This window comes from Thalassophryne amazonica, chromosome 19 (genome assembly GCF_902500255.1).
Source record: "Thalassophryne amazonica chromosome 19, fThaAma1.1, whole genome shotgun sequence".
NCBI classification, from domain to species: Eukaryota; Metazoa; Chordata; class Actinopteri; order Batrachoidiformes; family Batrachoididae; genus Thalassophryne; species Thalassophryne amazonica.
Window position 1 is genome coordinate 19,353,015 of NC_047121.1, and position 24,765 is coordinate 19,377,779.

The following is a 24,765-nucleotide window of genomic DNA, read 5'->3' on the forward strand; positions in this document are numbered from 1 at the left end:
GGAAGGAGACGAGTGAGGAAAGCCACCAAGACACCCGTGTTAACTCTAAGGAGTTCTATGCTTCTATGGCTGTGATTAGGGTTTAGTATCGAGAACCGGTTCTTTTAGAGTATTGTTAAGAAATGATTTGATCCACCAATATCAATACAACCCCTGGCAAAAATTATGGAATCACCGGCCTCGGAGGATGTTCATTCAGTTGTTTAATTTTGTAGAAAAAAAAGCTGATCACAGACATGACACAAAACTAAGGTCATTTCAAATGGCAACTTTCTGGCTTTAACAAACACTATAAGAAATCAGGAAAAAAAAAAATTGTGGCAGTCAGTAATGGTTACTTTTTTAGACCAAGCAGAGGGAAAAAAATTATGGAATCATGAAAAACAAAAGAACGCTCCAACACATCACTAGTATTTTGTTGCACCACCTCTGGCTTTTATAACAGCTTGCAGTCTTTGAGGCATGGACTTAATGAGTGACAAACAGTACTCTTCATCAATCTGGCTCCAACTTTCTCTGATTGCTGTTGCCAGATCAGCTTTGCAGGTTGGAGCCTTGTCATGGACCATTTTCTTCAACTTCCACCAAAGATTTTCAATTGGATTAAGATCCGGACTATTTGCAGGCCATGACATTGACCCTATGTGTCTTTTTGCAAGGAATGTTTTCACAGTTTTTGCTCTATGGCAAGATGCATTATCATCTTGAAAAATGATTTCATCATCCCCAAACATCCTTTCAATTGATAGGATAAGAAAAGTGTCCAAAATATCAACGTAAACTTGTGCATTTATTGATGATGTAATGACAGCCATCTCCCCAGTGCCTTTACCTGACATGCAGCCCCATATCATCGACTGTGGAAATTTACATGTTCTCTTCAGGCAGTTATCTTTATAAATCTCATTGGAACGGCACCAAACAAAAGTTCCAGCATCATCACCTTGCCCAATGCAGATTCGAGATTCATCACTATTCAGTCATCCACAGTCCACGATTGCTTTTCCTTAGCCCATTGTAACCTTGTTTTTTTCTGTTTAGGTGTTAATGATGGCTTTCGTTTAGCTTTTCTGTATGTAAATCCCATTTCCTTTAGGCAGTTTCTTACAGTTCGGTCACAGACGTTAACTCCAGTTTCCTCCCATTCGTTCCTCATTTGTTTTGTTGTGCATTTTCGATTTTTGAGACATTGCTTTAAGTTTTCTGTCTTGACGCTTTGATGTCTTCCTTGGTCTACCAGTATGTTTGCCTTTAACAACCTTCGCATGTTGTTTGTATTTGGTCCAGAGTTTAGACACAGCTGACTGTGAACAACCAACATCTTTTGCAACATTGCGTGATGATTTACCCTCTTTTAAGAGTTTGATAATCCTCTCCTTTGTTTCAATTGACATCTCTCATGTTGGAGCCATGATTCATGTCAGTCCACTTGGTGCAACAGCTCTCCAAGGTGTGATCACTCCTTTTTAGATGCAGACTAACGAGCAGATCTGATTTGATGCAGGTGTTAGTTTTGGGGATGAAAATTTACAGGGTGATTCCATAATTTATTCCTCAGAATTGAGTGAGTCCATATTTTTTCCCTCTGCTTGGTCTAACAAAGTAACCGTTACTGACTGCCACAATTTTTTTCTTGATTTCTTATAGTGTTTCTTAAAGCCAGAAAGTTGCCATTTGAAATGACTTTAGTTTTGTGTCATGTCTGTGATCTGCTTTTTTTCTACAAAATTAAACAACTGAATGAACATCCTCCGAGGCCGGTGATTCCATAATTATTGCCAGGGGTTGTGGCTTTTTTGCTTAACGTTTCCCTTATCGGTCCTTCAGAGCGGCCGTTGTTTTTGAGTGTGTTTGTCGGGGAAAATGATCATTCCTCTATGTTGATTACAGACCCTGCAGCAGCTCTGTAATCAGCCGTTTCTGCAGCGCGACACCACTTTGAAACGTGAACCAATGAAACAATGCTTCGATCCACTGGCTCATGGTTCTTTGGTTCGCTGCTCTTCAGAAATGGCAAGTCTGCTTCTTAACCCCTCTCAAAGCCATTAAAATATCATGAGTCACTTTTGTGTGTATTAAAGTCACTATCTGGGACTCTTGTCTTGTTGCAGTGAAGAAATGAGAATCATCCTCCGTTCCGTTAGCACAGCTCCAAACGCTGAGCGGCTCTCTGCTGAGACAGTCTGGTCGGAATTAATAACTTCAAAACAAATAAAATTACACCACTTAGAAACGTGGTAATACAGACAAGAAACTACAATCGACTAAATTGTTTTTTTTTCCTCTCAAAATGAGACGTGCTGCATTCTTTATTATAAATTACATCCTGACGTGCAGCACAGTCAGCTGCAAGAGCTCAGTTCAGATGTATAGAGTGAAATTCATGCCAATAATGTCTGAAAGGAAATGCGTTTGACAAAAACTACAGATTTTGTTTATTCCTATTTATGTCCAGAGATCAAGAATCCACCATGTAGAGTTTATTATGTCCAAAGTTTAAGGATCCAGTGACCAATTTCATATTTATTTACTTTAAGACTCAATAAAATGTTGTTCAGTTTCAATTTAATCGGCTTATAAAGCGCCAAATCACAACAAAAGCCATGTCAAGGCGCCTCACATAGAACAGTTCAACATAAAAAATTAAAATAAATAAATAAAAAATTCAAATACATAATTAAAAACAGAAGTAAAAGAATAAAACAGATAAAAAATAAAAACTATTCATAAGAAAGAGAATAAAAATAGGCTTTAAGTAAAAGTAAGTCCCTTCAGCTGCTCCCTTGTTTGCACTCGGGGTCGTCACAGTAAATCCAAGGTGGATCTGCATGTTGAATTGGCACAGGTTTTACGCCGGATGCCCTTCCTGATGCAACTCCACATTACATGGAGAAATGTGGCAGGGGTGGGATTTGAACCCGGAGCCTTCTGAACTGAAACCAAGCGCATTAACCACTTGGCCACCACCCCTGCAAAAATAGGCTTTAAGACTTGACTTAAAAATGTCCACAGACTCCAACTGCCTCATGGTCGCAGGAACACCGTTCCACAGAGCGGGTGCACGATAAGAAAAAGCTCTTTGATCCTTTGATATAGAAAACCTGCAAAGCCTACTTTTAGTACACAAAAAATTCACAAGAGGTATCAATAAGGGAATTGATAAGGAATCGGATCGATAAGCGGAATCGATAATGGTATCTATCGATAAACTCTTATCGATACCCATCCCTAGCTGTGATGGGAGAAACTGTGCACAGTGCAGCTTCATGGTGGAGTGGAACAGAGGAGAATCTTCTTAAAGAAAATGTGATATTTCAGCTACTTGACAGAAGGCACCTAATACACTTGAGAACTAAAGTTGATTTTTTTTTTTTTTTTTTTTTTTTTTTTTTTTTTCTTTTCTTGTTAATGCCCTCTGTTAACATATTTTAAATTTGGTACTGAAAAAGCAGGAGTACCAATAATTCTGACCAGGACTATGTTTTTACACATTTAGAGACCAAATGTTTTTTGGATGCTAATTGTTTTCCCCGTTTGAAGTGTAATTGATTTTGATTGTCTGAACATGCTGTGTTAAACATTGGTATTTGTGCAGAAAAAGAAATCACCGTCATGATAGGCAGATATTATCTGATACATCGTGGGGGGGGCTCTTTTTGTGTTCCTGTATTGAATGTTGAGAAGTAACTTGCCACACTTGTTTCTCCATTATAATAATAAAACTGAGAAATACTGTCTGATCTGGGTAACATCTTCTAACAGCTGTAGTGTCTCATTCAGCCTTCACGCCATTGAACAAATATGCTGTTGTTTTTCCACTCCTGTTGCTCCTCCTGCCATAACCACACCTTTCAGCTCATCTGTGTGTTGCTGTTGTATTTTTGTTTTTCACAGTTTGTATTTCCTTCTCTCTCCTTCTCGTCTCCTCCTGTGTGACCGGCAGACATAACTCCAGATGCCTTGTAATGGTTCTAAAAACTTGTCTTCTGCATGGCGGACACGTCACCTCAACCCCTTCAACGTTGCAGTTTTCTTCAGCTCTCACTCTCTCGCTCTCTCTCCCTCCTGTGGGTTCTGGTGGGAATCTTGGTGAAGGGTGGAACCAGCTGTAATGTTTTTTTAATGCTCTCCTCTCAGCCATCGGAATTAGAGTGGCTTGAAAAAAATGGGAAGACAGTCTGTTTGTGTAAATCATAACTTTTGCTTCCTGCCTTTTTTTTTTTTTTTTGGTGCTTTGAAGCACCACACACTATTATCTGCCCTCTGTCCCACCCCTACAGAACAAGAGAGAGAAGGCGATGATGGCGTTTATTTTTGGGCAGCATTCTCGTGCTTCTGATGTACCTTGTTTTCTATTTTGTGCTGCTCCTATACACTGGTCTCTTTCTCTCTTCCTCCTCCTCTTCAGTCTTTCTCTGTGTCTTTAACCTTTGCTGTGTTGTTCTACTTTTATATTAGTTGTAGAATCAGATTATAGACTTAGGTTACATGGAGGGAATGATTGTGTAATGTTAAATCTCTGCCTCCTACTTTTTCTCAGCTCTCCTTTAAAGCACACCACCTGCCATTTTGACCTGACATGAATGATTGTTAGACTCTTGTTTCCAAAATTTGTTGTATCGTAGCATTTCTGCAGAGAGTCAGCAGTACATTTTAAAGAGACAGTCCTTCATAGTTAAGTAAAAGCAGCCCCAAATCAGAGTTTTTAGGCTCATGATGTTATGTAGACGTCTTGTTTTCTGGCTCTGTCTCTACCCACCTGGAGCTCTTCTGTACCTGCCATTGTCATGACCTGTGACTGACTTTTCACCGTCATGGGAAGCTGTATTGTTTGCGGCGCTCTTGTTATGAAACAGTCAGCATGTACTGTTTCAGAGTGGGTGTTTCAGATATGATGTACAATGCCATGGAGGTTAAAACTAAAATTTGGATCAGTTTTGTGTCCATTTGAAATTTTAGTCTTTTTTTTGCCCCTCTCCTCCTCTTTGCTGCTGTTCTTGTAAATATATAAATCTTCCATTGTCAGTGGACATGCACAGTCTAAACCTGCATAGTCCAACTGTATTTGTGACATGTCCAACTCCTGTTTGCTGTTTGATGATGATGGTTCTGTCACAATGAAGCAGATTTGTGCACAAAGTGTCAAAGCGTGCAGCAGATAATTTACAAGGTCAGCAGTTGTCCACCAAATCTCCCTGAGGTGAAGTAGTTGAGCTCTTCATTTCTACAACACCGGGGTGCTGAGTGCACCAGGCACATTCAGCACCCTGCTCACGGGACAAGTGGTGGAACAGTCAACACCCTGGTATGCATCCAAAAAATTTGATCTAAATGTTGATATAATTCTTGCCCTCTCACCAGAAAATAGAGACATCCTCATCTTTTGAAAAATAACTTGAAGTTAGAGCTACTAGATCATTTTGATTGACAAAAGTTATTTTCATACTTTGGTACTGTTCATATTGCAATTTAACATAACTATTAAGTATTTTAAAAAATTAAACATTGGACATGTACTTTTGATTCAGTACCAGAGGCAAAAGATCCTTGTCTTTTTCTTTTTTTTTCTGAAAAATTGTCTGGTCTGTGATTAAAAACTTTTGTGATCACTTACACTCCTACATGGAACCCATTCCAGTTTTCTCTGCCAACAAAGTTAGAGAGGAAGAAAAACAGCTTTAAGATATGGCACAAAACAGACGTAAGATTTTGGTATTTTCCATTAGTTTTTTTTTGTCACGATGGCCAGTTGACAGTTCGTCATATATGACGATCTTGGGAAGGTGATGTTCCTCCATCTGGGTCACATGCCCAGCCCACTGGAGCTGCTATTTAAGCAGCATGGCTTCAATGCTGGGAACGTCTGCCTGTTCAAGGATAGCGGTGTATCAGACCTACTTTTGACCACGCCTCATTTTCAGACCAACAGTATGGGGCCATTATTGTAGCAAAAGTATTTGCAAATGTGTGTGTGTGTGTGTGTGTGTGTGTGTGTGTGTGTGTGTGTGTGTGTGTGTGTGTGTGTGTGTGTGTGTGTGTGTGTGTGTGTGTGTGTGTGTGTGTGACCAGATCCACAAATGTGTAAAAAAATAAAAATCTGTGTGTAACCATGTGTCTGTGAAACTTGAGCCACTCAATTGGATGTTTTCTTACATGTGACTTTTGCTACACTTCTGCCACGGAAGTGCAGCGATTTGTACCTGTGTGGAGACTTGTCTGTGTGCCTCTGTGGCTCTACAGCTTCATACCACCAGGGCCGCAAACACCAATGATATCAGTCACTGGTACCGTTTTAAGCCTGGCAGGGCCCTTGAAGAACACCTTTGAGGGCATCTTTTTTTTTTCTGTGTTTCAGAGACCAGGAACATGGATGGATCTTCTTGCGTCATTTAATTTGAAATAAACACAAGAATAAAAATGGTAATAATAAGAAAAGGTCCCTTGCAGCCAACTGCACATCAAGATCACTGTAATGCACAAAGAATGGAGGACGTCTCATTTTGGGGGAAAAAATTTTGGTCTGTTGCAGTTTGCAGTCTGTATTTCAGCATTTGGAAAGAGGTGTCATTTGATTTGCTTTGAAGTTATTGATTACGGAAGAATGCGCTTTTCAGTCTGGGGGCCCTGTGCCCCTCCTTGGAAGAATTTAATTCATCCAGGACCACCTTAGGGGAAAATCCACACAGTGTGCTTTCATCATCTAACCTTTCCCTGCTTCTCACCCCCTCCAGACGTCCAGCACTCGTAATTACCAGATCAGGATTTTTTTTTTAATCCAGTGAATGCAGTGCTCTTCCATCGGATATACGAGGTCTGTCAATAAAGTAACGGCCCTTTTTATTTTTTTCAAAAACTATATGGATTTCATTCATATGTTTTTACGTCAGACATGCTTGAACCCTCGTGCGCATGCGTGAGTTTTTCCACGCCTGTCGGTGACGTCATTCGCCTGTGAGCACGCCTTGGGAAGGAGTGGTCCCGCCCCCTCGTCGGATTTTCATTGTCTGGAAATGGCGGAATGAAAAGGACTTTTTTTCCATCAGAATTTTTTCAGAAGCTGTTAGAGACTGGCACCTGGAAACCATTTGAAAAATTTATCTGGCTTTCAGTGAAACTTTTACGGGCTTCACAGAGAATAAGGTCTGTTACTACAGCTTTAAGGACCCCTTTAAGGACGCTCGGCGTGCCGCGCTCCGAGCTGCGATGATGCGGCACAATCCACCGGACCATTTCTAAACAGGTGGCTCTGTGGATACGAGACCGTCGTGTGCTCTTTCTCTGGTTATCACAAGAGCTGGACATCAGCCATTTTCCGGCAGATTTCACTTTTAACAAGAGATTTTGTCAAGGAAAGCCACGGGAGGCTTCGCGCGTCACGACCGATTCGCTTTGGAAGCGAGACAAAGGAACACCTCTGTTTCGGAGTGTCAGAGGACAAGTTTGGACATGTCTATCTCGGCTTTCAATGCTTACCAGTCCAGTAAGTATCAGTGAAATTGTGGAGAGCCGGACCTCGTAGTACTATTTGTGTTAACATTTTCTTACTACACTATGTAACAAATTTTTATTTTTGTTTTGTTCCTGGGTACACAGTATGTTTTCCTAACCTGTTATGCCTTAAATAAATAGAAAATAGCTGTTATTCCACAGAAACTTTGCTTCTGTGATCAGGACAATATTTTGAAATTTGTCTGTTTTCAAGAATATTCTCAATTCGCCTTCACAACTACTGAGTAGTCTTCTAGAATATTCTTTAACTGCTAGAACTGTCCAGAATTTTCTAGAAGTTTCCAGAATTATCTAGAAATTTCAAGAAACTTTTAGAACTTTCTAGAACGTTAAAAAAAAAAAAAATCAAAGTTTGTGCTGAATGTAGTCATTTTTCCATAGACTTTAGACATAAGCAGTTGAAATATAACACTTAGAAGCCAGGAACAAAAATTGTTACATAGTGTAATCAGTTTTATTCTTGTTTACTTAAAATTAAAAGACGCAAGAAGATCCATGTTCCTGGTCTCTGAAACACAGGAGAAAAAAGACACGCCCTCAGAGATGTTGTTCGAGGGCCCAGCCAGGCTTAAAACGGGAACAATGACTGATATTATTGGTGATTGCGCCCTTGGTGGTATGAAGCTGTGGAGCCGTGGAGGCACACAGACAAGTCTCCACACAGGTACAAATTGCTGCATGCATTTGTGGATCTTCTGCAGCAGTAGTGTAGCAAAAGTCACGTGTAAGAACACATCCAGTTGAGCGGCCCCATTTTCAGACACGTTGCACACACACTATTTTTTCCACACATTTGTGGATCTGGTTACACACACAGATCGAAATACACATTTGCAAATCCTTCTGCTACAATAATGGCCCAATACAACAGATCCAGGGGAGCACAGACGTGCAGAAGCACACCCAGGAAAACACCATCAGTTTGAAAAATCTGCATGTTTGAGTAATTATTTGACATGCATGAATGTCCATTGTCCTGTTGGGACCAGACTAATTGTCAAAATGATGTAAATGTTGGAAGATAATTCTTGCGTTTAAAATAAAAACACTCAAAGGCCAAGTTATGAAAGTAAATGAATGATACAACTATTGTGCCAAGAAACAATTGTGAATTATTTGAAAACGAGTTGAGGTCAAGAATGCTTTGAGCCGATGCTTCAGTAACTTCCTCTTTACATGATCCCTCCTTAAAACCTGCCTTTTAAAAATGCACTGGAGGCTTTTTGTGTGTCTGTGGTTCAGGTCGCTGTCACTTAGTTCATCATTAGTGGTGACTTGAATCATATTCACCTTGTAGTGACTTAACACATGAATATTTCCACTCAACACTAGCACTTTGTTACTGCTGTGGAGTTCAGTCATGAGTGTGTCACCTTCACAGTATTGTCATGATCAGGTGTCACACTAAAGGTAACAGTGGTGGTGTTGGGCTGTGCACAACCCTAACCCTGTGCACAGAGTAATCGAGTCAAATTTGTTTAAGATTTCTGATTTAAAGTTGGAAGTTTAGCTTTTTGGTCTGTAGAAAGTGCACGACATCATGCATGCTGGTTTACTTTCTGTATTGCCACTGTGTATAGATGTGTGTGTGTGTGTGTGTGTGTGTTGTAGGGGGAGGGGTCAGCTGAAACTTATGAAAATGTACTGAATTTGGAAATGAACAGTCAACTCTTCTCTGTTCTTTGCTTCTGCTACTAATCTGCTGTGTGTTTGTGCATTTTGCAGTTTGTCTTTTAGCTTCTAATAAACCTTAACTCTTCACTCACACAAACCTTTCGCCTCTCTGTTTGTGTTTCCTCTGTGTGTGTGTGGCTATCATAACTGGGTGAGCTCCAGACACTTTGCTTTGTGCTGAAACTGATCATATCAGTCCTGAGATTTTTTTAACTGAATTTTCATATTAACATAATTGTTTTGTGAAGGTAAAAATACTTGAGTTTGAATGGAATTGGCGACACATGATGTTTAGAGAAGTAGGTAAGTTAGAAGCCTGTACCTGATATTAAAAACCAAATTGAACTTTTTAAAAGCAGAGAACTGTTTCATTAAATATAATCAAATGAGTCGTGTATTGGGATGTTGTTTGGAGAAGATGTGAGGTTGAGGTTTTATCATCAAATAGTCTTTCCATGTCAGCAAACATGAGAGAATGTTTGCAGCTTAAAATAATTAAAACTGCACTTGAAGGACAAAACACTGACTGGCCACGGTTTTAAATGTGCAGTATAAGCAGAGAGAACAGTCTTAATACTGTTCAGGTTGTCGGGGAAAATATCAGCAGCTTCTGCACTGGTTAATGATCTTGACAGATGGATACGTAGGTGTTATTGATGAGTCACGAAGTTGCTTTTCCTCCGAGTGTAGAAGCTGAATTTAAAGGCTTCAAACGTCCATTTGCTCTGTTTTCACAAGAACAGATGAGCTGTTTTTTCCTCCAGGATTTTGTTAAATTAGTGAGCAGTGACACTTTGTGCAAGAACGGCTTGTACTTGGATCCAAACTAAACACGGTTCAGTATAGAAATGCACTGTGCAGGAGTCGCTGGATCTACAGGTTTGATGAGTGCATCCGTGTCACTGCATCGTGCAAGCTGAAGCTCGAGAGACTTTTGTGTGCTTCAGTTTGTTCATTTTGACATTTGACCAAAGTGGCTTGTTTGCACTGCTGTCTATAATTATCCCCCGATGGCCAATGGGCCCCGAGACGGATGATACAGGAGCAGCCATCAGTCACATTTCATGTCAATACTTTGTATCATTAAAAAGATTCTTTTCACGGTTTCGTGTCTGTACATCTTCAAGCACCACCACCTCGACAAATGTGGAGATGTGTTTGCACATTTAACTTTTGAAGGATTGGGATTGGGGGAATCAGGCTACAAATCTTGTCTAGTCTTCCTGAAAATTAGTACAGTTGATCTTCAGACCAAACATCACAAATCTAGTGATATGGCTGTTTGATTTTTCAAAGCATTTGTCGCAGCTAATTGAAGTCACGGCAGAACCATCCAGTAGGACGTCAGGTCTTATCTCGGCAACACCTTGATGTATGAGGGTACTTCAAAACCTGCTCTGCTTCACCCAGAAAACGTTGCAGGAGAAAGATTGTACTTATTTTTCAACATAGTCTCCCTGACCTTCAGTGCACTTGGTCCACTAGCGTTCAAGCTGCACTGTCCCTTCACGGAAGAAGGAAGATACTTTTGTTTCCGGGTGAAGTTGAGAATATTTTGAAGTGTGTCAAAACCAAACTTTGTACCTAGCTTTGATGCCCCATCGAGCTCCAAAGTGTGACGTCATGTGTCCATGACAGTGCTGAGAGTGGTTATACACCGTTTCAAAAAAGGCCATTTTGTATTTTATAGACCAGTCCAAGTGCGGTATGCACTTTTTCATCCTCTTATACAGCAGAGACGGAATAAACACAAAGAGTCATGTCTGTTTCAGCATTTAGCTTTTAACATGAAACTCTGGAACACAGACGGAAGCAGAAACTGTAGCAGAACAGAACAGCAGAACAGCAACACTAGCCAGTGTTGTAACTTTTTTTCTTTCATGCTAATTCTCAGATTTCCTCAGTCACCTGGAAAATAATTACACCTTTTCACATGAACAGATTTGTCATGATTTTCCTCTTGATTTTGGCTCGTCGGAAACCTGAGAGGCTATTGTGAAGGCGTTCATTTTTCCCCTAGCAACTGTTTGTGTAGAACCAGCTGAGCAGTTGTCAAGGGGCTTTGATGCCATCACTTTGGAGATCTGTGGTGAGGGAGTGCAAAAAACAACAAAAAAACCCCCACCAAAACAATAATTTAACCTTCAGGGGCGCTGCTTCCAGCGGGAGATGATTGAACGTGAGGTGCCTTGTTTTTAGCGGGGTTTGCCATTAATTTGTTTGAAGCATCGCTTATCTCCAACAAGAAATTACAGAGTTCAAAAAATTATTTATTTAGTATTATTTATTTATTTGAGTGTCTGGATAACAATGAATGAATCATGGCAGTAAAAGTTTTTAATGCTTTATTGGTAAATGCAGTGCTTTAATGCTAATGCACACAGTGTGTGCACATTTTGAGTTTGTGGGTGTACATGTGCACTCTGAGCATGTGTGTGTGTGTATGTGTGTGACCTTTTGACATCTTCCATCAGGACGGCTCCGGCTCTCTGAAGAGGAGCGGCTCCTTCAGTAAACTACGAGCATCGATCCGCCGCAGTAGTGAGAAACTGGTCCGCAAGCTGAAGGGCGGCCCACCACGAGACAGTGAACCCAAAAACCCCGGGTAACTATCCCGCAGACACCTGACTGACCCGCTAGGTGGCTTTCACCTCATGTACTGGAGGACGGAGTCGCCCTTCCAGCCCTCATGGCGGCGGTTGGTGTACTAACCAAAAACTAAAGAGGGGTTTGCTGCTGGTGAAGGTGGTGTGACTCTAGCTGTTTATTTTTTGCACAAGAAAATGATCACGGGAGCTTTTATTGGCACGCACGTATTTGTTTGTCCTTGTTTTCTGTTGCACTGTTTCACCTCACTGTGCTCGCACTCACCCTGCAAAATTGTATTTTCTGTGTTTGGAAGCAGCCACGCATGCTGCCCCTCGGCCAAACCTCATTTACAAAAAATTAAAAATATGCAAACGGTGCACGTACAGAAGGCGTCAGTGCAGCTTCATCACTCACAGGCACCTGGTGCAATTTTTAATAATGTCTGTGACGAGACAGAAACTGTCTGCTTTTCAAATGCTTTTATGCTTGTTATGCTGCTGGAACTCCATTACTTTCAACAACTACTGGTTACAGAACACTTATTTATTTGATAGCTTTGTGATATTTCAGTTGGGTATGTTCTTTTCTTCTTATTTTACTTAGTTGGCATTTTGTTATTTTCAGGTTTGTAAACTTTTTTAACTGCATGGCTGTATGTAGAATGTTATGCTGTGTTGTGCCTTTGTTTTTAAATAAATGTTTTCCTTTGAATGTGTACTTGCATGCCTCGTGTGTGCTGACTTCCATTTTCCTTTTCTGCCACATGCTCATCTGTGCTTCTTCAGGATGATGGGTATGATGATGATGTCACTCAGTCATCATCGTAAGTGATCAGCTCTCAGTAAAGTCACAGTACTGCAAAAAAAAAAAAAAAAAAAAAAAATTTCCACAGGTTATATTTGAGTTGCATTATTTTAAAGAGCTTAATGTTCCACAAATGAGCACATACACAAAATGGTCACTAGTAGTGGTACAGCCTCTGTACCCCATCACAGTGGAGGTGAAATGAAACCATCCAGATGTGTTCATAGTGTCCACATTTGGCTTTAATTCAAGAGGATTAACAAAAATACCATATTAACCTTTTAGGAATTACAGCCTTTTTTACACATAGTCACTCTATTTTCAGAGCCCATAAGTAATTTGACACATGTTTTACTTTTGATACCAATTGTTACAGCCTGTTTTCTTGAGACAAGTCAGAGGATGGATACACAAACATTTCAGTCACACTGAATATGTATTGGACTTCAGTTACATTAATTAATCACAGATAGTGTGGTAAATGTATCTGGAGTAGGTACAGTGTATCTGGAAAGTGTTCACAGTGTGTCACTGTTTCCACATTTAATGTTACAGCCTTATTCCAAAATGAGCTAAGTTATTTTGTCCCCCTCAAAATTGTGCTCACAACACCCCATAACGACATGAAAAACTTTCTCCTTCTCCTTTCACCTTCTCAAGCTCCATCAGGTTGATGGGGAGCGTCGATGCACAGCCATTTTCAGATCTCTCCAGAGATGTTCAGTCACACTCAGGTCTGGCCTCTGGTTGGGCCACTCAAGGACATTCACAGAGTTGCCCTGAAGCCAGTCCTTTGATATCTTGGCTGTGTGCTTAGGGTCATTGTCGTGATGAAAGAGAAACCGTGGCACCAGTCTGAGGTCAAGAGCGCTCTGAAGCGGGTTTTCATCCAGGATGTCCTGACTAGTCTCCCAGTTCCTGCTGCTGAAAAACATCCCCACAGCATGATGCTACCACCACCATGCTTCACTGTAGGAATGGTGCCTGGTTTCTTCCAAACATGACGCCTGGCATTCACACCAAAGAGTTCAATCTTTGTCTCATCAGGACAGAGAATTTTGTTTATCTGGTCTGAGAGACCTTCAGGTGCCTTTTGGCAAACTCCAGGCGAGCTGCCATATGCCTTTTACTAAGGAGTGGCTTCCACTCTACCACAAAGGCCTGATTGGTGCAGAGATGGTTGTCCTTCTGGAATGTTCTCCTCTCTACACAGAGGAATGCTGGAACTCTGGCAGAGTGACCATTGGGTTCTTGGTCACCTCCCTGACGAAGGCTCGTCTCCGCTGTTCACTCATTTTAGACGGGTGGCCAGCTCTAGGAAGAGTCCTAGTGGATCCAGACATCTTCCATTTACGGATGTTGGAGGCCACTGTGCTCATTGGGACCTTCAGAGCAGCAGAAATGTTTCTGTACCCTTCCCCAGATTTGTGCCTTGAGACAATCCTGTCTCAGAGGTCTACAGACAATTCCTTTGACTTCATGCTTGGTTTGTGCTCTGACATGCACTGTCAGCTGTGGGACCTTATATGTAGACAGATGTGTGCCTTTCCATATCATGTCCAATCAACTGAATTTATCCCAGGTGGAGTCCATTTAAGCCGTCGAAAATTTCCAAGGATGATCAGTGGAAACAGGATGCACCTGAGGTCAATTTTGAGCTTCTGTGAATACTTATGCATGTGTGATTTCTTAGTTTTTTTTTTCCTAATAAATTTGCATAAGTCACAGCTTTTTCACATTGTCATTATGGGGTATTGTGTATAGAATTTTGTGGAAAAAAAATAATTTCATCCATTTTGGAACAAGGCTGTAACATAACAAAATATGGACAAAGTGAAGCGCTGTGAATACTTTCCAGATGGACCGTAGTGATGAAAACCGAGAGAAGCATGCAGGAAGGAGTCTTGTGAGGGAAGCCAACAAGACACCTCTGTAGAAGTTATAGGGTTCTGTTGACTGGTGAAACTAGAGTTCAGGTTTTCTGTTGCACCATTTATGCAGTTTATGGTGGAGTCCCACAGAGAAAGATTTTCTTCAAAAGATGTGGGATTTCAGCTCCAGTTTGCCACAAGGCACATGGGACGTCTATGCCCACTTATGATCTGTTTTCTTGTATGAAGTCGATTGTTTGACTATTAACCAACAAGTATTTTGATTATCATTTTAATCCAAATTCTCATTTTTCAGCTTCTTAAATGTGAATACTTTTTGGTTTATTTTGCTACTTTCATTACTCCTCTCTGGCAGTAAACTGAATGTCTCTGGGTTGGAGACAACACAATATTTGAAGGCATAATCTTGGGCTCTGGAAAATATTGACTATTTTCTGACATTTCATGCACCTAATAACGAATCAATTCAAATAATTTATCAATTACATGATTATGAAAATAATTGCAACTTGTCTAAAGTAAACTAGCTGTAAAAGTCGATTGTTTTCTCAGTAATCCTCATATTTAATTTGTTAATTAGTTATGGGCTCTGGAATTGGCAGCACTTCGTTACAAATGGATTTAATTCTTCAGTGGAGAATGTGATATTTTTTTGTTTTGTTTTGTTCCCGTAGAGCTGTCAGCCTGCACAACAAGCATTTCTTGATTGTTTCTATTTAAAAATTGTCACTGTCCAAATGCCTACGGACCAGACCTTCTGTTAATGCAGATGGTTTTAGACTTCAGTATTTATGTTTATTTGTTTGAGGGGGGAGGGACGGAGTGTGATTCAAGTTCGACTTTTCCGGTGAAGAACCATTTGAGATCATCGTGGTCAAACCAGCATAATGACCTGTTGATTAATGTGTATCCATTAAAACCCAGTGAAACCGACTGAACGCCTTTCACACTTTTAATTTTTGCCGACCTGTCAGGGGTCGAGCACGCGGTCAGCCATGTCACCCATCTGATGGTTTAATGCACTGAGGCCGAAAACACTCTGCTGCAGTCAGACTGAAGAAATAAACCACCTGTATTTTCTGCAGTGTGGCTTCACTGAGCGGGTTTGGGTGTTTGCATGGACTTTTGTGGAAACATTGCTTTGGTGCAGCTTAATAACTGCTTATTAAACCGTTATATCTTTCATATTTGGAGGTTGCTGATACATTAGAACAGACGTACATATGAACATTTTATTTTTTGTCAGCAGTGAAAATTTGTGTAGAAAATATGAATATCATTAACTGCCACATCCTGTGAATTAAAATCCTCACCTGACTCTCCGCCCCCTCACTTCTGACCTCTGACCCCTCACCCCACTCCTCACTGGCGTCTCCTTGCATGTCACCGCTCTGGGCGCAGCATGAAGCGAGCCAGCTCTCTGGGGGTTCTTAACGTGTCGGACAAGGCTGCCAGTGAACTCTACCAAGTAAGGAACCCGCGGTTCTCAAGTGTCTGCAGGGTCTCTGCTGCCAAAAATCAAAGCTGAACTCTTACAACTGTATATCAGTTTGTTCAAGGACAAATCCAACTTAAAAAAAAGCCAATGTGTCTTAAAAACATTAAAACTAAAAAAAAAAAAAAAATATTGCATCAATGCTGAGGAAATCAATCAATCAATTTTTTTATATAGCGCCAAATCACAACAAACAGTTGCCCCAAGGCGCTTTATATTGTAAGGCAAGGCCATACAATAATTATGTAAAACCCCAACGGTCAAAACGACCCCCTGTGAGCAAGCACTTGGCTACAGTGGGAAGGAAAAACTCCCTTTTAACAGGAAGAAACCTCCAGCAGAACCAGGCTCAGGGAGGGGCAGTCTTCTGCTGGGACTGGTTGGGGCTGAGGGAGAGAACCAGGAAAAAGACATGCTGTGGAGGGGAGCAGAGATCGATCACTAATGATTAAATGCAGAGTGGTGCATACAGAGCAAAAAGAGAAAGAAACAGTGCATCATGGGAACCCCCCAGCAGTCTACGTCTATAGCAGCATAACTAAGGGATGGTTCAGGGTCACCTGATCCAGCCCTAACTATAATCTTTAGCAAAAAGGAAAGTTTTAAGCCTAATCTTAAAAGTAGAGAGGGTGTCTGTCTCCCTGATCTGAATTGGGAGCTGGTTCCACAGGAGAGGAGCCTGAAAGCTGAAGGCTCTGCCTCCCATTCTACTCTTACAAACCCTAGGAACTACAAGTAAGCCTGCAGTCTGAGAGCGAAGCGCTCTATTGGGGTGATATGGTACTACAAGGTCCCTAAGATAAGATGGGACCTGATTATTCAAAACCTTATAAGTAAGAAGAAGAATTTTAAATTCTATTCTAGAATTAACAGGAAGCCAATGAAGAGAGGCCAATATGGGTGAGATATGCTCTCTCCTTCTAGTCCCCGTCAGTACTCTAGCTGCAGCCTTTTGAATTAACTGAAGGCTTTTTAGGGAACTTTTAGGACAACCTGATAATAATGAATTACAATAGTCCAGCCTAGAGGAAATACATGCATGAATTAGTTTTTCAGCATCACTCTGAGACAAGACCTTTCTGATTTTAGAGATATTGCGTAAATGTAAAAAAGCAGTCCTACATATTTGTTTAATATGCGCTTTGAATGACATATCCTGATCAAAAATGACTCCAAGATTTCTCACAGTATTACTAGAGGTCAGGGTAATGCCATCCAGAGTAAGGATCTGGTTAGACACCATGTTTCTAAGATTTGTGGGGCCAAGTACAATAACTTCAGTTTTATCTGAGTTTAAAAGCAGGAAATTAGAGGTCATCCATGTCTTTATGTCTGTAAGACAATCCTGCAGTTTAGCTAATTGGTGTGTGTCCTCTGGCTTCATGGATAGATAAAGCTGGGTATCATCTGCGTAACAATGAAAATTTAAGCAATACCGTCTAATAATACTGCCTAAGGGAAGCATGTATAAAGTGAATAAAATTGGTCCTAGCACAGAACCTTGTGGAACTCCATAATTAACTTTAGTCTGTGAAGAAGATTCCCCATTTACATGAACAAATTGTAATCTATTAGACAAATATGATTCAAACCACCGCAGCGCAGTGCCTTTAATACCTATGGCATGCTCTAATCTCTGTAATAAAATTTTATGGTCAACAGTATCAAAAGCAGCACTGAGGTCTAACAGAACAAGCACAGAGATGAGTCCACTGTCCGAGGCCATAAGAAGATCATTTGTAACCTTCACTAATGCTGTTTCTGTACTATGATGAATTCTAAAACCTGACTGAAACTCTTCAAATAGACCATTCCTCTGCAGATGATCAGTTAGCTGTTTTACAACTACCCTTTCAAGAATTTTTGAGAGAAAAGGAAGGTTGGAGATTGGCCTATAATTAGCTAAGATAGCTGGGTCAAGTGATGGCTTTTTAAGTAATGGTTTAATTACTGCCACCTTAAAAGCCTGTGGTACATAGCCAACTAACAAAGATAGATTGATCATATTTAAGATCGAAGCATTAAATAATGGTAGGGCTTCCTTGAGCAGCCTGGTAGGAATGGGGTCTAATAAACATGTTGATGGTTTGGATGAAGTAACTAATGAAAATAACTCAGACAGAACAATCGGAGAGAAAGAGTCTAACCAAATACCGGCATCACTGAAAGCAGCCAAAGATAACGATACGTCTTTGGGATGGTTATGAGTAATTTTTTCTCTAATAGTTAAAATTTTGTTAGCAAAGAAAGTCATGAAGTCATTACTAGTTAAAGTTAATGGAATACTCAGCTCAATAGAGCTCTGACTCTTTGTCAGCCTGGCTACAGTGCTGAAAAGAAACCTGGGGTTCTTATTTTTTTCAGTTAGTGATGAGTAGAAAGATGTCCTAGCTTTACGGAGGGCTTTTTTATAGAGCAACAGACTCTTTTTCCAGGCTAAGTGAAGATCTTCTAAATTAGTGAGACGCCATTTCCTCTCCAACTTACGGGTTATCTGCTTTAAGCTACGAGTTTGTGAGTTATACCACGGAGTCAGGCACTTCTGATTTAAAGCTCTCTTTTTTTAGAGGAGCTACAGCATCCAAAGTTGTCTTCAATGAGGATGTAAAACTATTGACGAGATACTCTATCTCACTTACAGAGTTTAGGTAGCTACTCTGCACTGTGTTGGTATATGGCATTAGAGAACATAAAGAAGGAATCATATCCTTAAACCTAGTTACAGCGCTTTCTGAAAGACTTCTAGTGTAATGAAACTTATTCCCCACTGCTGGGTAGTCCAGGAAATGCACCCTCAAAAATATTCCACCATTGTTAACTGGCTTCTTTGGGTTGTCTCTCTTGAACTTTGGCTATACTGCCCCCAAGGTATCTGGTGCTCCATTTAATCCATATCAGTAAGATTTCGGGGAACTGCCATGAATCCAGGTGAAACGTACACAGTGTGGACAGAAGGCTCCGTCCTCATCCGTATTTAATACTGCACGTATGTGACGCTTTATTTTAACATCTGACAAGTGAAACCCAAAACGAATCGAGCCTAAATTTATCTTGTAGGTTAGTTCCTGCATGTTCTGTCATAGAATTGTAGGACTGTGAGGATATTTAACATGAAATCCTAACCATATTTAATGAGAAAAGATTGATTTTGCACAACATGACCCCTTTAACATGTAAAACATGAAAGAAAAAACTAAACAGAGGGTAGCCATCATTGTGTTCTGGTCTTTGACCTGAAGGGATGCTTCTTCTTAGATAAGGCCATAGGTTTTTACATACACACTCACTAAAAATATTCAAACTCAATTTACTCCGACTGCACTTTTCATTTAATCAAACGATATGTGTAAGTCCTTGATTATGTCTATTTCCATGTAAAGTTATTTTACAAAAAAAGGTTAAACGATTAGGGTTTTTTCAGTTTTGATTTATCAGATTTTCAGTGGGTCATACAGTGAGATAAATGTTTATGCCCATTTATAGTGAGAGCCTCCTCGTGTACACACTGCACACAATTGTGCATCCATGATAAATAAGGAGGCTCTCGGTATAAATGTGGTTAAACAGCAGAGTTGAAATTGAGATGGTTTGGACGTGTAGAGGAGTGACACGGGATATACAGGGAGAATGATGCTGTGGTTGGAGGCCAAAAGAGGAGGTTTATGGGTGTGAGGGAGGACGTGGTGGTTGGTGTGACAGATGAAGATGCGGAGGACAGGGTGAGATGGAAGCTAATGATCTGCTGTGGCGCCCCCTAACGAGAGCAGCCAAAAGAAGACTGCACTCTTAAAAATGAATGATGCCACATTTGTATCTGATGCCTTCACCAGGTCCTTAGTTGTGATTCAGAGGTTCTTATGTGTTTGTCTAATAGGCTGTGTGGTTGATCATGGTACCATGTATTTATGAGTTGGCTCATAAATACATGGCCCCCTTACTCACAGGGGGTCATTTTGACCGTTGGGGTTTTTTCGTAATTATTGTATGGCTTTGCCTTGCAATATAAAGCGCCTTGGGGCAACTGTTTGTTGTGATTTGGTGCTATATAAATAAAATTGATTTGATTTGATAAGGAGGAACCTGAGTTAGTGTAGCAGATAAGTGAATATTTACAGAGGAATCCTTCAAATGGTGATGCAAGCACCAAAACTGGCATAAATACTCCTTAGACATTACTCTTGAAAAAGCAAAGTGGCCACTTGAATTTTCTGTAGGCAGCCAGGTAGGGGCCAATTGAAGAATTACACAGAGGTCAAAATCTAAAAATGCTCCAATCGTATTGAAAGGTATTCTGAGCATCTTGTCCTCACACACCTCAAGGACACCTCTGACCTTCACCAGGACCCCCTGCAGTTTGCCTACAGAGCCAACAACACGAGGCTGTCAACACAGCCCTCCACTTCATCCTCCAGCATCTGGACTCCTCAGGAACCTATGCCAGGATTCTCTTTGTGGACTTCAGCTCTGCTTTCGATACGATCATCCTGGTGCAGGACAAGCTCAGTTTGCTGTGCCCGAGTCCACCTGCAGGTGGATCACTGACTTCTTTTCCAACAGAACAGACGGGAGATCGATCACCTGGTGTCCTGGTGGAAACGGAACAATCTGGAGCTCAATGCCCTCAAGGCAGTGGAGATGGTTGTTGACTTCAGGAAGAACTCAGTCCTGGCCAACCCCATCACCCTGTGTGACTCCCCAGTCACCGCTGTAGAGTCCTTCAGTTACCTGGGGATCACCATCACCCAGGACCTCAAGTGGAAGCTGAACGTCAGCTCTCTCACCAAGAGAGCACAACAGAGGATGTACTTTCTGTGGCAGCTGAGGAAGTTCAACCTACCAAAAAAAAAAAATGATGGTGAACTTCTACACTGCCATCAGAGTCCATCATCTCCTCCTCCATCACCATGTGGTATGCTGCTGCCACTGCTAAGGACAGGAGCAGACTGCAGCGTATCATCCATGCAGCAGAGAAGGTGACTGACTGCAATCTGCCATCCTGTCAGGGCCTGTACACCTCCAGGGCCCTGAGGTGAGCAAGGAAGATTGTGGCCGATTACTCTCACACAAACCTTTTGTTACCTTCCCCTCTGGCAGATGACTGAGGGCCTTCATGACTAAAACCTCAAGACACAAAAACAGCTTCTGTCCATCCACAGTTAGACTAATAAATAATGCCAGAATTATGGGGTAGGTAAAAAAAAAAAAACATTTCAGTTTGTACAGGGGTCAAAGGTTTCTCAAGTTTTGATTTAAAAAGTGGCGCAAATTATTGGTTGAGCTAATAGGATTATTAAATGGAATAGTTTTGACTGTGTTGAATGTAAAGTAAAGGTTAAACAATGTCTATGACCACTGGATTCTACAACCCCAATCCCAGTGAAGTTGGGATGTAAAATGTAAATTAAAAACAGAATACGATTTGCAAATCCTCTTCAATCTGTATACATTTGAATACACCACAAAGACAAGATATTTAATGTTCAAACTGATAAACCTTTGTTGTATTTGTACAAATATTTGCTCATTTTGATTTGGATGCCTGTAACACGTTTCATAAAAGCTGGGACAGTGGTATGTTTACCACTGTGTTACATCACCTTTCCTTCTAACAACACTCAATAAGCATTTTGGAACTGGGGACACTAATTGTTGAAGCTTTGTAGGTGGAATTCTTTCCCATTCTTGCTTGATGTACGACTTCAGTTGTTTAACAGTCCAGGGTCTCCGTTATCATATTTTGTGCTTCATAATGTGGCACACATTTTCAATGGGCAACAGGTATGGACTGCAGGCAGGCCAGTCTAGTACCCGCACTCTTTTACTACGAAGCCACGCTGTTGTAACACATGCAGAATGTGTCTTGGCATTGTGTTGCTGAAATAAGCAAGGACGTCCCTGAAAAAGACGTTGCTTGGAGGGCAGCATGTGTTGCTCCAAAACCTGGATGTACGTTTCAGCATTGATGGTGCCATCACAGATGTGTAAGTTGCCCATGCCATGGACACGAACACACCCCCATACCATCACAGATGCTGGCTTTTGAACTTTGTGCTGGTGACAATCTGGATGGTCTTTTTCCTCTTTTGTCTGAAGGACACGACGTCCATGATTTTCAAAAACAATTTGAAATGTGGACTCATCAGACCACAGCACACTTTTCCACTTTGCATCTGTCCATTTCAAATGAGCTTGGGCCCAGAGAAGGCGGCAGCATTTCTGGATGTTGTTGATGTATGGCTTTTGCTTTGCATGGTAGAGTTTTAACTTGCACTTGTAGATGTAGCGACGAACTGTGTTAACTGACAGTGGTTTTCTGAAGTGTTCCTGAGCCCACGCGGTAAGATCCTTTACACAATGTCAGTTTTTAATGCAATGCCCCCTGAGGGATCAAAGGTCACGGGCATTCAATGTTGTTTTTTGGCCTTGCTGCTTATGTGTAGAAAGTTCTCCAGATTCTCTGAATCTTCTGATTATATTATGGACTGTAGATGATGGAATCTCTAAATTCCTTGTAATTGAATGTTGAGAAACATTGTTTTTAAACTATTGGACTACTTTTTCATGCAGTTGTTCACAAAGTGGTGATCCTCGCCCATCTTTGCTTGTGAATGGCTGAGCCTTTTGTGGATGCTCCTTTTATACCCAATCATGACACTCACCTGTTTCCAATTAGGTGTTCTTTGAGCATTCATCAACTTTCCCAGTCTTTTGTTGCTCCATCCCAACTTTTTTGAAATGTGTTGTAGGCATCCATTTCAAAATGAGCAAATATTTGCGCAAAAACAATAATGTTTATCAGTTTGAACATTAAATATCTTGTCTTCATGGTGTATTCAATTGAATATAGGTTTAAGAGGATTTGCAAATCATTGTATTCTCTTTTTATTTACATTTTACACAACGTCCCAACTTCATTGGAATTGGGGTTGTATAACTTGTGACATGTGACCCTGTAATATAATAACTAAGTATGACATATGGTGCAAACTATTCCGTTTTAACTAATAATTTGCATATTGTTTTACAAAATTAGAGCAACTTTTGACTTTTTTAACTTTTGACTCCTGTACCACCTGAGATTGACCTTTGTCACCATTGTTGCTGTTTTTACCCCATAACTCCAAAACATTCCATCACAGATAGTGTAATATCTGTGATCTGACAAATGTGGTATAGTTTTCAATATGATTGGAGCGTCTTTTAATTTTGTCCTCTGTGTAATTCTTCAATTGACCCTTACCTGGCTGTATATTGAACATTCAGGTGGACCCTGCCTTTTCAAAAGTGTAATGTCTGAGGAGTATTTGTGCCAAATTTGGTGCTTGCATCACAATTTGAAAGATTTTTTTTTCAATTATCTGCTGCACTAACTTGTAGAGATTCAAAATTGCACTAGAAGTCTTACCTTTCTTCTTTACATTTCATTTTCTTCAGCAATAACACTGTTTCTTCACTTAGGTCTTTAAATGCAGACAGATTTCCCACAATCAAATCTAAATTATGCAGCCTAGTCATTCAGACTATGGAATTTCATCAATTTGTAGAACCTTCTGGACTTTAAAAAAAAAAAAAAAAGTCATTAATCTTTGTGTATATGAATGACCTACTGAAAATCTGACATGGTGAACAACAACTGAAGTAATTGACATGACGCATAGATTAGTAAAGGAAAAAAAAGGATCATATACTGTTGGAGACAACTGTAAGTTTTTAGCCAAGGTGTATGTAAACTTCGGTCCACAATTGTACATGTACATGCTGATTTTAAAACAAACATTTGAAAACGTGATAGGTTTTTTATTTTTATTTTCCATGGGACTCACAGCTAGCATCTAAAAGAACATGTAGAAGATGGCTTCAAATAAAAATATCACTTGTAAACTTTAAAAGTACTTACTGTGCAGAGTAATTTGACTGCATTTATGTGGCAATTTTGTAAATAAAATATTTTTATGAAATGGCTGTGTAAAAATCTGCAGTAGTTACTAATAAGTGTAGTAGGCAACTTAAAATGAAGGCAGTTCTACGATAATAACATTACAGTGACAGCTGAATCTGGACATACTTTAGTTCACCATGAAAAAAATTTGCTGTGATTGTAATTCCGTTACTGTAGAATTACCCAGTACTGATGTTAAAAATGTTCAGTGTTTGAAGTATTTTAACATTGTACAAATACAACCATGAAAAAAAATGTAATTACTTATTAATTTTTTAACAATACGGTGTGTCCACTTATTACTCACAGCTGTGACAGATGGCAGGTCAGACATCGATGTTATAGGTGATATTTGTCAGTCACTGATAAATGGAGAAAAAAAAAACACCTCTGAAGACAGTTTAACACAGAAAATTGTCATAGAAACATGCAGCCATTAAAGGGGTCCTATTGTGTTAACATTTTCCAGAGGATATATTTTTTAAACTAGTTTGGAAAGTTCTGAGAATGCTCTGATGCGACTTATATGCCAAAAAAAAAAAAACACGTTCATTATTAACAATAATAATTAGAATGACTATTCATATAGGACTTTCCCAGGAATCAATGCACTAATCAAAATAAACTAATAATAAAAGAACAAATGTCAACAATAAAAGGTACAATACAGTAATACACCAAAAAAAAAATCACACATTCATTATTAACAATAATAATTACAATGAGTATTCATATAGGACTTTCCCAGGAGTCAATGCACTAATCAAAACAAACTAATAATAAAAGAACAAATGTCAACAATAAAAGGTACACTACAGTAATACACAAAAATTAAATTTAAAGAGCTGATAATACAGAAAAAG

The 24,765-nt window shown here is 40.1% G+C and overlaps 1 protein-coding gene across 6 annotated transcripts in view; it reads left to right on the forward strand.

Moving 5' to 3' along the window:
* Window positions 1–24,765, forward strand: part of klc1a (kinesin light chain 1a) — a 109,614-nt gene that overhangs the window by 74,789 nt on the left and 10,060 nt on the right. For 3 of the 6 annotated variants that reach the window (XM_034159917.1, XM_034159919.1, XM_034159918.1), the window contains exons 14-15: window positions 11,658–11,788; window positions 15,870–15,936. In XM_034159917.1, coding sequence (XP_034015808.1) covers window positions 11,658–11,788; window positions 15,870–15,936 — 198 coding nt within the window. Of the gene's footprint in view, window positions 1–3,943; window positions 4,110–11,657; window positions 12,490–15,869; window positions 15,937–24,765 lie in introns of those variants that run through there. The other 3 variants (XM_034159920.1, XM_034159921.1, XM_034159922.1) reach the window with 3 other exon arrangements.